Genomic DNA, 20,433 nt, shown 5'->3' on the forward strand with positions numbered 1-20,433 from the left:
AATGGTCGTCACCCACATGTCTCGCTGCCTTCACTCCTGTTGCCAGATCTCGCGAGAAGACAAGCAGGCATGTCTGGGAGACAAGTCTCATAAGAGGACACTACTGTATTTTAGAAGTGCAGACACCTAAATAATTACTTAGCGACAACAACAACAACCATAACTGTAATTATAGTAGGAGTAGGAGGATTAATAATAATAATAACAACGCAAAAATTAATGACAACTGGCCTGTTGCATGTCTAGTAACTTGATCTAATCCAGATAGATCTGAGATTTATTTTGGACTCAAAATGTGTTACATTTTGATTTACTTTGTTGTCTTTGGTTTATAAACTCCATCACCCGTTGTGGAATTAAAATAATGCACATTTCCTTTATCTCCTGGGTCAAACTGCAACAATGACCCGAGGTCTTCTGAAGTGATTTACAATCACATTACATTAAATAGAACCCAGATGCTTTCTTTCCTGTGGCGTTGAGGTTTCTCTGTATTTTGTCCTTCCTCTGAGTTACAGGTCTCTTTCTTGAGGAGCACCTCCTCCAAGTCTCACCTCCTCTTCCAGCTCACACACTCCTGACTCTCAGACAGCTCCTCCCAGTATACTGTACATTCTTAAAACTGGGAGCTCTCTAATCCATCAAATAGCTGGGACAATTGATTGAGATGTTTGAGTCCTGTAACTGATGATAAAGTCTTTCAATTCTATGAGGTTGACATAGATGTTGTGGTTGTTGGGGAAAAAAACCAACTAAAACAAATGTCAAGTGTCTCTTTCTCTGCAACTAAATTTTAAGCGACAATAGCAAACACTATGGTCTAGAGGTTTAATTGAGTGTTTACTGCAAAAATCTTGGAAGTAAAATATGAATGCACATGAATAAAATGTTACACAAAACAAAGTACCATACTTAAATGAATAAAAAACACAGGGCAATTTATACTAAAATTACTTTATTACAGCTGATTTCTGATCATATCCCTCTGCCAGCACAAAGTGAAATACAATACAAACAAAATAATAATTTGATCTTTTGTTTATTCTGTTTTATAATTTTTTTTTTACACAATTCAAATCCACTTTTAGTACTTTTCCAACTCTTATGTAATATCTTCATAGTCTCTCTGACATTCGGTAACAACTTCCACCATCTATACAGTTTAATACACGTTATGAGTAGTAGTGGTAATGTGCCAAAGAAGAATACTGACATCTTCAAAGAAATGCAATCTATGTTCATAATTTGCCTGTCATGACATCATCTTTTCAAGCGTTTTGACTTTGGCCACTAGGCTAGAACCAACAGAAAATGGCTGATCATGAAAAGTTAATATATTTATTTCGTCACAAGATGCGCTCTCAATGCCCCGTTTGTTTCTTACTTGACAACTGCACACTGTAGAGCTCTTGATCTTTCAACTTGACACAGCATGTTTAAACATTATACTGAAGAATTGAATTCAGGTCTGACACTGCCCCATAATGACAACATGAAAATCACTTTAGCTTTTGGCTAAGTCAAATTGAAAACATTTTTACTCATTGAAAATTTGCCATAACCCAAAAGAAGAATGTATTTTCTAAGCAAGTAGCTGTAACAGTGTACAATGGACTTGACTGCTAAGCAGGACCAAGCATAAAGACAAAGTGAACTTGAATACAGCTGATGTGCAATCACAGTTACTACCGAATTGGATGATAAGCTGTGTAAATTATAATGGCTAATATCACCAGAAGAAAATGATGAAAAAATATTTTCTGTTGGAATTGAATGCTGTCGCTGAGATAGATAAAAAAGAAACATTTAGCTTGTGCTGCTCTATGATCATTACATCAGTTTTTGTTTTTTTTCATAGATTTCATGCTGACAGCTCAATGATTAATCAAATGCTGAGACAATGCAGTGGTATCTGGACTTGGCAACTCAGGTATGGCACAGTGCTTTACCATAGAAAAGATCATCCTTTTCTGTTGCCAATTCTCATTCAGTATCCCACATGCTTTCAGTCAGTAGGACAAAATTAGACAAAAAAAATAAATAGATAAAATTTTAAAAAAAACAACATTTTAAAAATTCAGGTTGGTGGGAAAGGTCTTATGACTGACAATATCCAGACACCCTCACACACTACACTGACATAAAAGTGAACAAATATTGTGCATAAACTCTTAAGGTTGGCATGTCTATAAGGTTTGATGGGACTGACACTCAAACTCTTGGTCTTGGCTTTAGAAGATAAAATTCCAATAATGATAAATGCATTCCCATTTTCTTTATCAAACATGAACCAATCAGAAATAATGGATACAACCTGTTGTGTAACAGCAGCTGATCTTGTCAGCTGGATTTAGAAAAGCGTCGGTACTGGGAAAAAAACATATGTATCTTTATATAATGCATACTGTAGGTACGGTTTCACACATGTGGTAAATTAAAATCCCATTGTTTTAAGAAAAATATCCCAGCAATGTTTGTGACCTCAAATGTGATAGGAATATATCACAAAGTGACATTCAGAGGAAGCCAGCGACTACAAGGGTGGCTCTGAATCAGAGTGGAATGGAATAAAGTCCAACATGAGCAGTGGAGGGGGAACAAAACAGTAGCAGATATAATGAAGAGACAGCCCTCTAACTAAATAAGTGGCATTTAATGGACATGACAGCAAATACATGCATATGAGGCGTTCTGTGTGCACACATAACCAAGAATATCTTCCAATGAGCTATGTCCAGACAACTCAACACCAATTTAACACTTTGAGAATGAAAAGTTCGCTAATATCAGTGTGGTCTGTGTAAGTTAAATAAAGTTAGTTTTAAAAATTATTTTCTTATAAATGTGTTAATTCTTATAATGTTTTTCCTTAATAAAATATACACCTATGAACATTTAACTCCAGCTTTGTGATTCATGGGAGTTCACATCCTAGTTTATCTGGATGAAGGCATTCTTACGCATTTTAAATTTGGTATATTGAAAATCTGAACATATTGATAAAACAAATTTAAAGGGCACCAAATTCTCGAATGATACTTTAACCACAAACCAGCGAGAAAAGAGCAAAAAGAAACAGATATTAGAGGAGCTGCTATATCAGGGGATACCTAAGTGCTTTTCGTCACATTTTGTTTGCATTTGGCTATTTTGACTTAGTTTTACATCTCCTTATGAGTATGTGCTTGTCTTGATCTTGTATTATGAAATCCTGTAACGCCTTTTTAGCACCTTTTAAATTTGTAGTGATAAACTGGGCCTCATCATTTATAGTGTTGTCATTTTCTAAGTAGTGTCAAGCCTGCTGTTATGGTCATGACATTTATCCTAATTTCTCTGCCTGCATGTAATGGATACTATTCAGCTAATGTTGTGTCAAAAAGTTATTACATTTAAAAAAAATAATTTAAAAAATCCAGCGCCATTTCAATCTGCAACATAATTTACAGGAAATGTTCCTGATCTGTGTAGGAAGCTTTCTTCTGGAAAACCAATAAACGGACACAAGCGAAAACACAACCTCAATGGTGGAGGTCAAAAGATTGCAGCATCCTCCTTCTACTTAGCAAAAACAGACAGATGACACATCCAACTACAGCTAGAATTCCAATATAAACCAAGAAAATGCTCACATATAGTACGATGACACAAATGTGGTTCTGTCTTTGGGAAGCTGCTTAACTATATCCATATCACAGCACAGGTCGGCCCCAGTCCTCAACTTAATAACGTGTACCGAAAAAACACTCATCCACCGGGTGCTTTGCATCAAGTCAAATGTGAATCTTACACACATTGAAGTGTATAAAGTGCGCTGTAAAAGGCAGCAGCTTTAAAAAGGCACTTGTAAAAATTAATAGATCACTACTAGGATTGTTTCTGAAGGCAGATTAGTACCCTCGAGATTCCTGATGTAAAGGTATACAATTGCAGCCCATGCAAGTACCACCACTCTAACTCTCCAAAAATATATTTATGGACATACGCAGCTTTCCTCCTCGTATCATTTATAAAACTTAAACCTACATTACTGCATACACAGTGAAGGTGATACTCTCAGATAAGCATTTAGGACCTCTGGAAGGTGATAGTCTGTACTATACATTCATTGGCAACGGTCAGAAATATGTGATAAACTATTGATCTATAAACATCTGAGGCTGATTTCTATAATCAAAAGTTAAAAGGCACTGATGAAGCATAAACCTCATTTAAGATTCATTTATTTGGCTATGAATTTGGGAAGTCTAATTTTGGTTGAAATCAGGTGAAATAAACCATGCAGCTCTTGAAAATGACCATCACAGCAGGCTGGTGTCACAACAAAGCTTCTTAAGTATAATCTGCGGCATTTATTCACAATCGCTACAGAATCCACCAGTGTGTGCCTGACCCCGAATCTGTGGAGTAAAGGAGGGGGGTGCTTCATAAAAATTAGTTTACTTTGACTGTTTGATACCACATTTCAAGGTACATAGTTAACCCATTTCAAAGGCTTTTCTACAGTGTTTCATGTGCAAAATGAGAGCAATGGCTGCGAATAGCACAAAACAAAATACTTTTTAAAATTACGGCTATGAATTACAAGAGCTGTAAATAAAAACAAATGGTAGTATTATGTGTTGACACTCAAATTGCCCATTTAACATAAATTGAAGGATCTGTATGTGTGCCGATAAACTGCCGTGAGAACGGGCTGCATCTCATCCAGCCCTTTTGACCTGAGCAACATTTATTTCATCACACATCCACATCTGTACACAGGAGAAACGGAGGCAAAGTGTCGCAGAATGAGATGGAGCAGCAGGGCTCAGCCGTTGCTCTGTCCTGCTGTTTCTCTTGGATTCTACTCTGACTGCAGGGCCGATGGCTGATCTATGTGTAGGAGAGATGTGACCCGTTAGATATCTGAGAGGTGACACTGGTACTCCTGCTCATGCCCTGCTCACTGCGCCCTCCCGAGGGTGTCCTCCCCATTGCTTGGGGGCTGTTCTGTACACCTCCACTAATTCGGGAGGCTGCTGATGGGTGGCCCCATGGTGATGGACCCCCACCTCCCTGCATGCCCTGCCCCCAGGCTTGCTGAATAGGCGCTCCTCCTGGGCTGGAGTGATAGTGGTGATGGCCACCTTGGTGGCTTGACCCTGCACCCACACTCCCACTGCCCCAGTGTGGCCCTTGACCACTTCCAGATGGGCGCGGTTGCTGATGATGACTCCAACTTCCTGGAGCACCAGGAAAGCTATGGCTGAGGGCCTCTGGGGAGATGTTTGATAACACCATGTTGCTGAAGCCAAGACGCATACTCTCCGAATCAAAAGCTTCAACTTCACGGGCCTGACGTTCCAGGAGGCTCCGAATTCGCTCCAAACGTTCATTCTGCAACGACATCATCTCCTCCTCAATCTAAAGAAAAAAAATACAAGTTATCAAAGACATGTTAGTTGACCTCATATACCTATGCCTAACATTAAGCAGATAATGCATGAAATGCAATATTATGCCCTGCACCTTGTGTGAAATGAACTTAACACTTACGACCATATAGGAACATGGGATTTTGTGGCACTGTGTTGTTTAGCTTACATTTAGACATTCTCAAGCAGTGCTGTGATTTATCATTATGCTGATAAAGATAATGTTATTAAGTACATAGTCTAAGAACTCACATAAAACAACAGTGATCTATACATAGACATTTAGTATCTAAAAGAGTATGAAATGATTCAAATCATGATAAGTCATTTATAAGACTTTTAAAGGCCTTTTGGACATATCGGCATCTATCAAAGATTCTTTAAAACAGTTAATTTGTTAATTAGGGGTACTGCCGACATTCCTTCAAGTGGAATATAGCTGCGCAACATGAATTAAGTCACAATGCTTAAAATCAAGTGCTTGAGGGTCTGCGAGATGTGAATTTCACCATAAGAGGGTGTAAATGCAGGTGGAGTTCACATGCCTTCATATTATGCGATGACAAGCCATGAAATGTGTCTGTGCATGTGTGGAATGCATCCTGTGAATGTAGTCCAGAGAGAAGTAGAAACAGAACTTCTGTGCATCCGTTCAGAAGTATATTCAGACAAACACTATAGAGTCAAAGGTAATTTGGCAACAGTATTTCTTCTGTTCTTGCATCTGTCACTATAAAACCCTCACAAGAAGTAGAATGGATGCACGGCAGCAAAGAAGTGATATGAATAAGATGAGTTTGTGTATTAAAACTCTCCTTCATATGGCAGGAAAATATCTGGAGATTATTCTCATAGTCAGACCACTGTAATTTTCCAAATAAAAATAACTAATAGAGGAAAACCTTCTGTTCCAGCAAAGCTCTTCGAAGCGACACCCTTTGCTCCAAGTCCTTCCTCTCACGTTCGTGCTGAGCATCCGTCTGCATCTTGATCTTGCTCTGGTAGGCGTTGAGAAGCTCCAGCTCCTGCTGCAGCTGCATTCGTAGGGCTTGGCACTGAGACTCCTGAGTCTCATCCAGACGTAACTGCAGAAGATCAAGATACCAGTGACATAAACACATAACACTGATTTTGCAAAATGTAAAACTTAATGGTGCACTCGTAAGCTGCATTCACACAGGGTTTTCAATGGACAATGTGTACGCCTTTATTCAGACTGTTCTGTTGCAGCCACAAAGTTACCAAAACCACTGAACCACACATCTATGTGAAAGTGAGGTGGTTAAGCAGGAAAGAGTTGTGCCATTGTGATAATGATATTAAGGATGATGCCCAAACTGTAGGACTGTAGAAACCTGCCAGTCGTAGTTAACTCAGAGAAGAGAATCAAGCAGAAATGTCTTCAAATTGGGGAGACAGCAAAACACTTGACAGTCCCTTATCATATAACACGATGAGATTAACCACCATTCTACAGCAAAAGCTAAATCATTTCTCTGTCATGTATTTGTTGTGGTTGAATGAAAGGCTTTATTCTCACTTCAGAACTTCAGGATTCTACATTCCTGGCATTGCCAGACTCACCGCCTGAGTGGAAAGCATCTCATTGATGGAGTGGTCATACTGCTCTGCCAAGATGGCAAGTTTGCGGTGTTGCTCCTGTTTCAGCCGTTTAAGAACAGCCTTGTGCTCTGACTTTGGTGTGGTCTCCAACAGATGGTTCCTCAATGCTTTGTACTGCCTGGTCTGGATCTTACACGTATCCTGGAACTGCTTCTTGATCTGTAGCTCTTTAGACTGCAAACATGATTCAATCATGCATTTCTTCATTAATCAACAGTACAGAAACAGAAGTTTTGACTCTCATTTATTCTATTAGTACTGAAGTGAATCCAAGATTTTCTGCCTAACAAGTAGACATGAGCATATAAGGACGATTTCAAGAGCAAAATTATTAGATAGATATATCTACCATCTGCACACAAAAAAAATACAAATAGCAGTAACTGACACAGACAAAAAGACGTTACGTAATTACATAATTAGATCAGTACACATAACATAAAACAAAAGGATGCATAAGAAACATAGAACAAGCATATAAAGACATAAAAATAGGTGGATGAACCACAGTGTATCCCCAGTGGATCCCTGCCCCCCCCCCCCGTCTATCCCCTCTTGGCTGACTTTATTATTATTAAATTATTATTAAAATTCATTTATCTACTGAATATTTATTGCAGAGGATGGCAAGAGTTGAATACTCACTTTGAGGCTCTTGGGTTGCTGGCGAACCTCTGTAACATGCTTGCGTCGAAGTTCCCTCTCTCTCCGTTTGTTGTACTCTTGCTGGTTGGTGAGCTCCGTCTGGTGCTGCAGGCGGATCAGCTCAGCCCTTGTCTTTTGGATGGTATTGAGCTGGCGGAACTCCAGCTCTTGCATGGACTCGTGGTGCCGAAGAAGCATGGCATGTTCCAAGTCCTTTTGGGTCTGACGTTTGTTTAGCTCCTAATTATACACACAGATGGAGAAACACAAGTATTGGTTCTTGAAGGAAACTGACTTGTTGTTAATAAATCAACTAATATTAGACTTAGCAGTACAATGTAGACAGAAACAGAGTGCTGACCTCTCGTACTAAGTCCTGTTCAATATTGTGGCGGGCAATCAAGATCCTCCGTTTGAACCTGCGGCACTCCAGCTCCAGATACTGCCTCTGCCTGCGCTGCAAGTTGGCCTCTTCCTCTGCTTGGTAGTGTTGGAAGTTTTCTTTCTGCTTGGACAACCACTCTTGCTTCTCCTTTTTAGGTGTGGACTGGTTTTCATTCAACTCCTTAACATAAGAAATATTGCATATGTCATAGTACAGATGTTCACTTGCTGCTGGAAGGTAAATTGAAAACCTTTGGGGACCATTCTACAGAGCAAGAGGGCATGATGGACTCCCTACCTCTTTCAGTTGCTCTTTGCGAAGTTTGTACTCTCGCTTCTGGGATTCTAGGAAGCTGCTGAGCTCTTTCTTCTGTTGACTCTGAATATGTTGTTGGAACTTCTTCTCATCATTGCTAAATGTTTTTGCCTGTAGGAAAAAACACACCATAATACCTTTGCTCTTGATAAAATATAGAGCTAGCATGTTGGAACTCACAAGTGTATACATAAATAAACTGAAAGCATACATCTTTTTCCATGGATGCCTGGTGCTTCTTGATCAGTTTCTCCATCTCTTGGGCAAAGCTGTTCCTCTGGTTCTCCAGCTCTTTGTCCAGGCGAAGTCTGTGCTCATCCATTTCAGCCTTGAGCTTGTTTTCCAGAGCCATGAGTTGCTTCTGGTGCTGCCGTCTCATGCGTTTGTAGCCCAAGATCTGCTCCCTTAACTCGGAATCCTGCTCATGCTCTTTTATCTGGCGAGTGAGCTGAGAAACACAAGGCAAGGGTTATCTTTAGTTTTTGAACAAATACATGTGAGACCACCATATGATGTTTGAAGAGAGTTTGATCATAGAGCTGCTTTTGTTAAAAACAAAAGTAATGCTCTCTTGCTTCTACAAAAAAGATTTCATGGATAGGAAGCCCAATAGGTTAAATGGTTTTATGTCAACACATGGTTGTGGAAAATGTCATCAAGCAAGTACACAAGCAGTTACTTTAATAATAAAAGTCTAATTTATAAATACAATAAATACAGTAACTCCCCTTACCACTGAGGCTGTGCGTATAGTGGCAAAGTGCTCGCGGTTCCGTTTTGGCCGTGGAGTGTGTGCAGGCGGTGACTGTTGCTCAATGGGCCGGGCATGAGGTTCTGACTCTTGATTAAAACCCTGTTCATCCTGAAAGAAGTGAAAAAACATAAACAGTGAAACAATCAATTATGGTTTACTTTTTACTTAAACTTAATGAATATAGTAAAGATAATGCAGTACTCCAACCAATATTTAACACATAACGCATGGCTGCAGATCAGACTGGACTTTGAGCTTCTTACTGGTTTGAGGTGTATCACAGAGCTGTTGGACATGACAGTGTGGTCTCCCTCCATGTCGACTTCGCTCTTGTCATCGCCTGCGTCTGTCAGACTGTTGACGGAGCTGCTTTGGGAACTGGCACTGATGGACATACTTGGTATGGATTGGTTACTCCCAACGCTGTTCACTGTACCTGTTCTACCCACTGTGTGCTCTGGTTCCTAAAATTATACCCATGGCAGACAATGACGAGATCACACAAATCTCTTAGTTAGAGGGATAGCACAATACAACAAGATCCAACCTCACTCAAAGGAATTGACAAAAAAAAGAGAAACAAGCTGAAGCAAGCTAGCAGCAGTTGTAAAAATCAAATGGCAGACCTCCTCTTCATCCTGTGTCTCGGTTGTGGGGCCATTGTGAGCTTCCTGAAACAAAATCTTTTTCATTTTACGATACTGCAGATTGTCCAGCTCCCGTACTGCATCCTTAGTCCGGTTGATGAGGTCAATTAGGACAGATTCTGGTCGTTCACGCTGGACAAATGCATGCTGAAGGAAGCACACAGAAAAGAATGTTTGGATCAAAATCCAGATTTGTAAAATGGCCACAGGGATGAAATATAACATAGTTTCATGAAATAATATTCTGACACCTACCTTTAATAGCTCCTCAGAGTTTGGCCTATCCTGAGGAAATTTCTGAAGGCAAGAATCTACAAAGTTTCGGAAATAATCCGTCCTGAAGCAGAGATTTGAAATAAGGAAAATAAAGACATTTAATGGACTTAATGAAATAATACACCAAATTGTAATTGATACTAAACTCACCATTCACTAGACTGCAGCATGGGGCTTTCATTCTGTGCTATATGGTATAAGGCACTCATTGCATTCATGTTGAAAAGTGGAGGCTTCCTCTCAGCTACACATCATGCCGTGAGACACATCAAGGAGATCAGGAAGTTGCAAAAAAGAAGGAAATAATGAAGAAGAAAGAGCAAAACTATTCATTTATTGACTGGAAGTCAAAAACAATGAAAACCAATGCTGACTATGAGATGTTTCAACACCGTAAAGATACAGATGTGGACCCAATAAAATGAAATACCAAATCAATAGATATAAACAGATGTAAATCAGAAAAGAGTACAATGATAGTACCTAATTCAATGCAGGTTATTCCCAAAGACCAAATATCCACCTTCCCATCGTACTGACCCTCGTCCATAGCCAAAATGACCTCTGGTGCCATCCTGAGAAAACAAACACACTTTGCATTGTAAAAGTATATATATGGAAATGAAATTAAACTCTGCTCACAGAGGAACTAATACAATAAAATGTAAGTAACTAACTTACCAATATGGAGTCCCAACAAAGGAATTGGCAGGACAGGCAATGGAAGCAGAACCAAAATCTGCTAGTTTTACCTGCCCTGGCTCTGTGAGCAAGATGTTTCCTGCCTTTATATCTCTGTCAAACACATTACAGGAAATGATTTCGACACCACGGAAAAGACAGAATGCCTCAGAGCACAGGCATTTGATGCCTAGCATGCTCCCAAAGACTTTTAAAACTCACCGGTGAATCATGTTGTGGGAGTGAAGATAAGCCAACCCTTGAAGTGCACCATGGGTAATTGCAGCTATTTCAATTTCTTGTAGAGGTTTCTTGTGAACTGCAACGGGGCATCGAACAAAAAGGATAAAAACCAAGAGAAAATTGATAATGAAAAACCATCAACGGTAAATCATCCTCTTTGTTTGTGGTCCTACAGTCTCATGCTGTCATCAGTTCAAAGGTTTTCAACTAACCTTCTAACAAATCTGAGGCAGAGCCGAGACAATACTCCATTACCAGCTGCAACAAAGAATATTTTGCGTTAATTTTTCAACTCTTTCTCAATCAGTGGTGCAGGCAGTTAAGCAATCATCGTCAACACTCTAATTTACAATCTCACCCAGGCAGTGTGCTCCCGCAGGTAGCATCCTTTGTACTCTATGCTGTTTGGATGTTGTATTCTCTGCAGGAATTTGACCTCCTTGATTATGTCTTGCCATTTCTGTAAAAACGGTAACAGTTTGAGAATTATGAAATCAAACAAGATTTGAAAATAAAAGTTGCACGGCAGATTGAAGTTAACAAAAGATATCATACCTCAGTGGACTGCTTTCCACTATAAGACATTTTCTTGATGGCGACCACCTCATTTGTCCGCACATCCTGTGCCTGAATGATAAACACATTACTTAGCGGAATTATGCTTATTTTTATTTCCTGACAAATTATTTAAGTTTTGAGGAGTTGACGTGCTACAGTAGAAATAAGTGAAATGCTTTGATATTCATGTAGTAGTTTTTGTCGTTTGTGCTACTTGCTTCAGTAGCTTAAACTAAGTTTTGTTGCATTATTAGATCAACGATCCCTGTGTGTGGCCTCAGTGCCCAACAACCATGGCAGCACAATCAATTTTTCCAATCCAAAACACAATCACATGATTCGCATTACAGTGCAAACAAAACAAAGTCAATGTAACTGTTGGGGTAATGGCAATCAACTGGAACTTGACAATTATAAACCAGTTGACATAATTCATTCTTTTAGAAATATACAGTAATCCCTTACTTATTATATTCAAGATGCAGGCTTCACCACATCGCTGATTTTTAGTAGGTAGTCACGTGATACCCTACACGCATGCTGTTGGGTGAAAGCATCCGGAACTGCACTGCGTTCCAAGACTCATGGATTGCAGCACACTTCCGTGTATTAAAGAAATGCTTTTCTTTAATACAAAAGTGCTTTAAACAGTCTATAAGAGTGTGGGAAAAGGTAATAGAGATAAAAGGTGGTTTAATATCAGTATGGGAAGGGTTCATAAACGTTTAAATTACCGTAAATAATAAAATAGTTTTACAATAACCACAAAGTATTGTTGTAATTTCCAAAATCATTAGCTCAGTAGCTCAGCGGTAGAGCAGGTCGTCCATTGTTCCAAGATCGGTGGTTCTATTCCCGCTCCCGTCCAAAAACACCCGGAGTGTGACCTGACAGTGGGAGGTGACAGCTCACCTCCCTTGAGCAAAGCGCCATCCCCCCTTACAAGTTGCTCATTTGGGCGCACCAAACAGGAGCTGCCCGCCACTCTACCTCCCCCTGCACACTTACAAGCCCCCTTGTGTATGTTGTGTTCAGAGCCTGTACACATTAATATACATACTTGTGTGAATTACTAACACTACAGTGTGCCACTAATTTCCCCTTGGGGATCATTGAAGTATATGAAAAAAAAAATTCTCTAAACAATAACTATCAGAAACCCAAGGCTGACAAACAGAGCGGGAGTTGTCGCTGTCGGTGATTCTCACTTTGAAATATTCTGAAATGGCTCCAGAGATTCACAAGGTTCTGATGCTCTCTGATGTACATAGAAATATTCTGTCCAACAGCAGAATTAAGAAACTAAACTAGTCCAACTGTCCATCAATGCTACAAATCCCTGATGTTTATAACCATTCTCCATATATGTGGAAAACACACACACACACGCACTTGTGTGTGCGCACGCACACACATGCACACACATGTCCCTTATGAACGCTAGTTTTCAGGACGGGTCACAGTTGCCGCATTAATCTAATTCTTTGAAATCATGATTGCTGTTCATGTTACAATGCCAGCAAAAAAAATAAAAAAAATGCACTTGAAAGAATGTAAGCAAACCAGCTTTAAGTTTTCCATGCATTTTTCCCAAACCCCTTTGCATCTTTATTTATCGACCCACAGGTATCACCAAAATATATGAGGATAGCTTTAGTCTGAGACCACAGCCTTATACAGTGAAATACTCACAAAATATACAGCACCAAAGCTGCCATGTCCGATCTCACGCAGATCCGAGAAAAGCTTTTCTGGATCCTCCTTATAGAAGAGCTCAGCAATTTCGGGGTCCTTCAGGTTCCCCGCCCGACTGCTATTGGGCATAGTGGGTAGTGGGGGGCAATGCCGCTGCCGCCAGGAACTATCTGGGTCTGCGACAGCGACTTATGGGCCCCCACTGATGACTCATCTGCAGGACAATGGCCTCATATGTGTTCAGAGCTACAAAGAAAAAACAAGAATAAGTGAACAAAAAACAACACAGCAGTGACAGAAATCCATGCACAACCTGCTTCAGTAACAAGGCTTCAATATAAATGCTGAATCGACAGCAGAGAAGTACAATACGATCAAAGTGAGGCTTCACAGGCTTGGAAGTTTTGGGGAAGAATTTACATAATATCTACCTTATGACTAATTACTGACATAAAACATTAGTCTAAAAATCTGTGGTTCATATGATGTTACAGAGGGAAAAGGACCATAAGGACTGATGCAAACTGGGGATGGAGAATGGCCTGTCGGAAATCCTGAGGCAACTAGAGTGGGGTTTATTGTTTCCTACAGTACGGAAATCAGCGGACCGTGTCCTGACAACCTGCCTTCACATCTTCAGTGACTGGTATGCAGATGGAAAGATGTGAGAAACACACAAAGAATTGTCTCACAACCGATAATTTTCAGCAAGAACAAAGGTATAGAGGTAAGAACACGCGACTTCACTGTTGAGATAAGACGCCTGGACTGAAACAAAGCATTCCAGTGATGGGAATACTTGTTAAACCTGTAGGTACTCAGTAAACACACATTCTCAAACATACAAAACATTATGAACATCACTTTTGTCAGAGAGCTTGATGGACTTTTTTTGTCAAAATCACACGAATATAGAAAAAAATTCTGTTGATATATGCTACAGAGCACAAAATGGTCATCGTTTGTGCATCATATTATGTGAACCTACTTTATATGTGAGAATACAATTAAACACAACATGAAATAAATCTGCACTAACATGTATGAATATTTTTAAAGCATTTTTATGGAAAAATAAATATTGTGACCATTATATTTTAATTTTCACTTACTGTTTTTAATGTTTCATCTTTTATGATGTGGTTTGTTTTTTTTGGCTGGATTATTTTCATTTGCCCTTACTTATTAAACATAGTTTAATAATACATCTACTACTCACACAAAAGAGACAAAATAGTGTGTGCAAGATTTAAGTGAATTAAATAAGCTCTCAGATTTGTTGACTTATATTGTGTCTCACTCCTGACGCAGGTGACAAAACATTATTCATCTCTGTGGTTTCAAAAGAAGGAACCTGTTTGTTTGTTTTTTCAGTTTGAAAATGTCTAAGCATGTCTAAATTTCATGAACCTACTGAAATCAGAATCTCTGTAGAGTGATGTTTGGAAATGAATATGTGGTTAGTGCTGGGACAGCACGATCTAAAACATCCATGCAAGAGAGTGACTAAAATTTAATAAAAAAATCTATGCTCCTAAGACTGAATATGTTGAGCAGAAATAAAGATGGGGTTCTTTTTCAATGACATAATGCACCAGCACACATGACAAAAACAATAACATTTAAACATCGTTCTCTCTTTGTGATGTTTTGGCCTGCTCTCTAAAGCTTGAGAGAATATATGGGTGCATTTCAAGGCAAAATTTGAGTTAAAGGTGAATAGTTCAGCATCAATGTCGCACAGAGTACCAAACTTTTTTCTGAAGAGAACCAAGTGAAAAGATACCCCATAAAAAGTGCACCTTGAACCACACAATGCTGCAATATTGCATAACACAATGAGCAATTATACAAAATATGATAGACACAAATGCCTTATTTGACCAGCAGTCTACTCCCTGTCGTCTACAGTGGCGTCTACCTAGGGTGCTGTATCTAGTTTTATTTGGCCTAGTTTGTTTTGGTGGGAAAACTACCTATCGTTCCAAAAAATGTCCTCAGAGTAATTTAGCGCCAGTGTCAGCTTCTGTCTTGTCAACGTAAAAGAATACTGACAATAACTCAAGAAAGGTGTGTGGAGTGTGGATTCATCTTATCCCAAAAGCTTACTGTGGCTATAAAAACTCCATGGCTATATGCCACTTTGAAAGAAAATGTTTTCAGCTTTTTAGATATAGCATAAGGCAATAATTCAAACGTGAGGCTTTAACTTTCTGCTATTTATTCTGCCATACCTGTCTCTCAATGACTGTCTCCTTATGACCATTTCTACATTGTTTTTTTAAAAACATTTTATTTGTATTTATTGTGGGCATTATGTGCCCACAATATGAGTGTTTTGGTTTCATACTGGTTTATAATTGCAGAGTATGATTGTAGATGTGGATTGAGTGTGTGGGTGTGTTTGTGATTGTGTCTTTTAGATTTTAGTGTCTCTTAGGTGTTGCAAATTTCATTGTATAATTTGGTACAATCACAATAAAGCTTCTCTGGGCTTGTGCTAGCCGATCGCCACTACGCCATACGCGAAGTAAATTCCAGAGTGGCTACAAGGTTTTTAGCCTGTGTAGCCACAGTGGCGTTCTTATTTTTAGGAAAAAAAGGCTAAAACTTACAACTTTTTTGGACTTGCGAAAATCCCAGAGCAATAACATAAGAAAACAAACTTTTTCTCTTGCTCTTACCAATGCTCATCGGCGTGCTGCGCAGCTGTCTTGGACACAGAATGTGGCTTTTTGTGGCTTAGTCAATTCTTTTACACTGTGCCACAGTGGCTTAGTCATACTACCTCCTAGTGCAAGCCCAGCTTTTTGATTCTGATTGTATTAGCAGCCTATCAAATATTTTATTATAAAACTGTCATATACATAAAGGATGTGAATGATCCCTAAGAAAATATCTGTGTTAAATGAAAACAACTGGACTTCCTAGGGAAAGCCTGAAGACGTTTTGCTGTGTATTCAAGACATTTAGCCTCTCATCACACTAAGAACTAGGATACTGAACGTAGTGGGAGTCAACCAATTTGTTAAGTCATAACGTGAGTTGTTAAAACCTATTTATATCAGTTTCACCTACGGATGTAGCCCCCTCCCACTAAAGGGAGGTTGGAGTTACCAGAAAGTGGTTCAAATGATGGTTGAGTTGTTTGCTCCTCATACTCGAGTAAATGAGATTTTAGCTTCCTCAGGAGGAAACCCAAAACTGCATTGTGTGTGGAGGACAGCTGATGGCAAAGGCCTCCTCCCCTGTTGAGGGCAAGCCACTCAAATTTTACAGATGGCTTCTTTAACGGCTCTGTCAAAAAAAGCCTGAGAATCTCCAAAGAAATCACTAAGTTTATTGACTCCACGCAACTCAGATGATCAGTTGCAAACAGATGCAGAGCTGACGCTAGAGTCACAAGACTTCTTTACCAGCCTGGGAGAAAACCCCAGTTCAAGAAGGCATCTTTCGTCTCACAACACTGAACAACTCACTATTCCACACAGATACAGCCACAGCCTTGAAATCACGCCTCATTACCATGTGGGACTGTGCCTCTTTATTGTCATTGTCATTTACTACGTTGTTGCTCATGAATGAGCCTTATTGTGATATGTCATGATGGCATTTTCAACCGCAGGCACGTGAGTACAAAGTGAGTGATCATAATTGATACCTTCATAAAACCCCATCATGTTCCAGTTGGGACACACACATGCGCAAAAATGCAACTGGACAAGACAACAAAGCTGGAGGGCTGGAATTCCCGATGTATGTCCTCACTGCATTGCATCTCTTTGAGTTTCCTTTTAACACAGCTATAGCAAAGTAGAAAGGGGCCCTGGTGAGCATTTTGACGAGTTATTATCTGCCTGTCTTGACCTAACAGGAAAGGTATGCTTTTGGACATACGCTGTAATTCCAAACACATTGAATGACCGTTTAAAGTACTGATGTGTTCTTTTGTACAAAACGCAAGTACCTTAATTTCATGTAAATCAGCGAGCATTTAAAGGAGTCCCACTATGAAAAACAAAGTATTAGTGTTTTCTCAAGTCTTTTCCTGCTGAGAGTGGAATCCATTACACAGCACACACACATACAACACCACCAGCTCATGTTTACTGTATGATTACCGTCTAAATCCAACAGAAAGTAAGCTGTGCTCCGATGTTTGTTTATAAACAAGCCTGAGTCATAATGCATCAATTGATTAAAATGGGAAATGGGCCTCATCAGACTTTGACTATGGAGAAAGTTAAAAAATGGAAATGTATTCCTTGAATTGCTCTGTACTTGGTTGATCTCCATAAAACGAGATCAAGTGGTAAACTAGTAGTCCAAACTTGCCTAGTGCCTTTAACCTTAGTTACCTATGAAGTGATGTCTGTGCAGGTTCTCATTCATCCAGGTCATGGTAATCCAAAGTTGTTTAAATCAATCCAATGTTCCTTCAAGTATCCGAGGAACTTTCTTAAAGTTCAGTGGATTGATTTAAACAAGTCTGGACTACCTGCGAAGAGGTTAAATCTTCTTGGAGTTGCAACACAAGTGGAGAGCCCATTTACTGAAAGTTGCCAATTTCCATAAGATGTTTCAAGTAGTACAGACACACGAAATGTGAATAGTAAAGACCAAACACCATCCTGGAGTGTGCGCAAATACTGCATGGACTCTCAGGACGTTCAACTAAACAACGTTGTACTGTAATGTTAGCTAATGCTACACATCAGACTTAACGTTAGCTGAGGCAACTTACGTGTCATATAATAAAATCACAAAATCACCTCTCGAAGTGTGTATACTAAGTAAACAGTTGAGAAACTACAATGACGATGTGGAGTTAGAACTACTTCAAGAGCCAAAAACCAGAAATTCTAAATTAGCAAGTCAACCCGTGTGATGTTTGCTAAGTTAGCTTAGCCAGTTAGCTGACACTCACCCTCTCCTGACAGGCCAGCTTTCAACACTGCAGAATGTCGTGTATTTCAAAACAGTTTGGGATTTTAAAAGTATGCTTCTTTTTTCATCCCGGGTCCCGTGAATTCGTACGCCGAATCCCTGTGGTTCCTAACGCTGTCAGTCGTTTACAACATAAAGATTTGTGAATTATTGTCGGTTAAAATCTCCACCCTCGAAGTAAATAGGGTGCCAGAATAGTCGAATCCCACTCCCTGGCAGGTCCAAAGATGGCTGCCGACTGTTCCACCGTCGCCTCCCTTCTTGAAAATACGTTAAAGGGAATGTGAAGGAAGTTCAAACACCTCATTAACACCCAGAAACAATATCCGCGATGTCGTCACAAAAATTGCGATTTTTAATCTAGTACTAGCAGACTGCCATGTTAACGACTTAGCTGTTAAGCAGTAACTGAGCGTGGTTATCCGTCTTCCTTCGACAAACTGCGAACAGCAGTTCCGCCCTGCCTGGTGCAGTAAACTACCGACACATCAGAGGCGGAGACATTAGCAGGAGACACTCCGCTGACAACACAGGAAAGAGACGCGCTCGGCACTGTGGGCAATGTAGTCATCTGTGCTATGTGGAGTATGCTCTTATTTTTGTGTTGAACTACAATGATGCTGAACTTTAAATGCTTTCTCACATTGGTTTTAATTGGTCCACTGAGTCTTGGGCTGGGGACTGGAGGGTGGCCGGTTCAAGGCTGATGTGGACCAAAAAGTTTGGAGTGTGAACTGGCGTCTAGCATTGTGAATGGGTATAACGTCTAGACCCCGAATGTAAGACGACCCCCACTTTTTCAGTCTTATTTCAATGCAAAACACCGTCTTATATTCGGGCCAATACGGTAATGAACAAATTTCACGTCAGACTTACGTGTAGTCATTTGATTTGCCAACACTGGATTTTCTTGGAATGCCGAGGAAGTGAAAACACATGACAAAGCATGAGCGGCTTTCACACAGGGGTTGCGCAACATCGCCAGAACCCAGTTCCTTTTCTACAATACAATATTTTTTGTTTGAATCGCCACAATAATTTAATTTGTGGGATACAGTACAATAGTTTGCATTTTCACCTGAACCTTTTCTCTGTTAATGACACCAATTAAAGCCAGTCATATATGTAGTATACTGTATGCTATAACTGTGCATCTGTAAGTATTACGTAAAAGTTGGGGTAATTTTTAATGCAACATGTATAGGTAGCAGTGCTCTAGCAGTTTATCTGCCTTACCTCATCAATACAAATTTTATTGTTATCCCGAAAAACGTCGATACCTGACTTAAACCACATACTCTCATTCACAGGATTTTAATGGTTAACATGGGGCCATAAAACATTAAAATACAAGTATTCCACCAGAACTATGTGTCATATGTTCTTCCTTCAGTGTCAGTTCTTTACAGCCAGTTGCTCACTATTTTTTACCCCTATAATTTTTCTTCTTTCTCCCCTTCTGCATGTTCTGATTTCTTTGTAATCTCCAAAACTGTAACATTCTTCAGGTATACTGGGCGTTTGATGAACTCACATCCGATATAATAATTACCCAATAGATAAATCAGATTTTCTCTTCTATAATCAGATGCAAGCCATGAAACAATTTTACTTACAGGTGGTATTTTACAGGTGTATCTGTTGAGAAGTTTGAGGTGGGCACCACAGTAAATGCAGTTAGAGGATGCTGTCATGAAAATGAAAAAATGAATCGAATAATTTCCTTGTCAGGAATGTCAGCTTGATATTTATTGATGGCTGTAGCAAAATTTTCTTCCCTCCCTCTCTGTTTCAGAGGGTAGGAAGGTAAAATAATATTGAGGAATTTTTCTTCACAAAAGTATGAACACAAATATGAAGGAAAATAATTACACAAACTATTCTTTATGACATTTAAGATATGTATAATTATATCTACAGTTACTCACACAAAGGAATTTATGGTTGCAGTCATGTTTTTAATGGATTAATTTAAGATTGTCAGTCAATTATTTAGAAAAAGAAGAAAAGATTATTAGAATATTCATAGAATTAATAGAATATAAAATTGTAAAAACATGAGTTAATTATGAGGTAAATTATCAGAGAAAAATGCAATATAAATATAATGCAAAATGTAAATGAGAGAGAAGTTCAGTCTTACGCCATCAATCAAGGGCATTTCTCATTCAATAACAATAACAGTAATTCAATTACAACCTCATTGATCGATCAATCGATCGATTGATTGATTGATTGATTGATTGA

The 20,433-nt window shown here is 39.3% G+C and overlaps 1 protein-coding gene across 1 annotated transcript; it reads right to left on the reverse strand.

Annotated features, from left to right (window-relative positions):
* Positions 1-938: 938 nt before the first annotated feature.
* Positions 939-18,640, reverse strand: taok1a (TAO kinase 1a). Its single transcript, XM_068316959.1, has 20 exons — positions 18,167-18,640; positions 13,237-13,485; positions 11,542-11,613; positions 11,345-11,446; positions 11,199-11,244; positions 10,966-11,062; positions 10,744-10,857; positions 10,546-10,637; positions 10,213-10,306; positions 10,042-10,123; positions 9,766-9,933; positions 9,403-9,603; positions 9,119-9,247; positions 8,597-8,833; positions 8,368-8,496; positions 8,047-8,250; positions 7,686-7,925; positions 7,002-7,214; positions 6,320-6,502; positions 939-5,406 (listed from the first exon to the last, which is right to left on the reverse strand). Exons 2-20 carry the CDS (start codon positions 13,366-13,368, stop codon positions 4,876-4,878), a joined length of 3,066 nt encoding a protein of 1,021 aa, XP_068173060.1. The 5' UTR covers positions 13,369-13,485; positions 18,167-18,640; the 3' UTR covers positions 939-4,875.
* Between the last annotated feature and the right edge of the window lie 1,793 nt (positions 18,641-20,433).

Source organism: Antennarius striatus, chromosome 6, assembly GCF_040054535.1.
Source record: "Antennarius striatus isolate MH-2024 chromosome 6, ASM4005453v1, whole genome shotgun sequence".
In the NCBI taxonomy this organism is placed as follows: Eukaryota; Metazoa; Chordata; class Actinopteri; order Lophiiformes; family Antennariidae; genus Antennarius; species Antennarius striatus.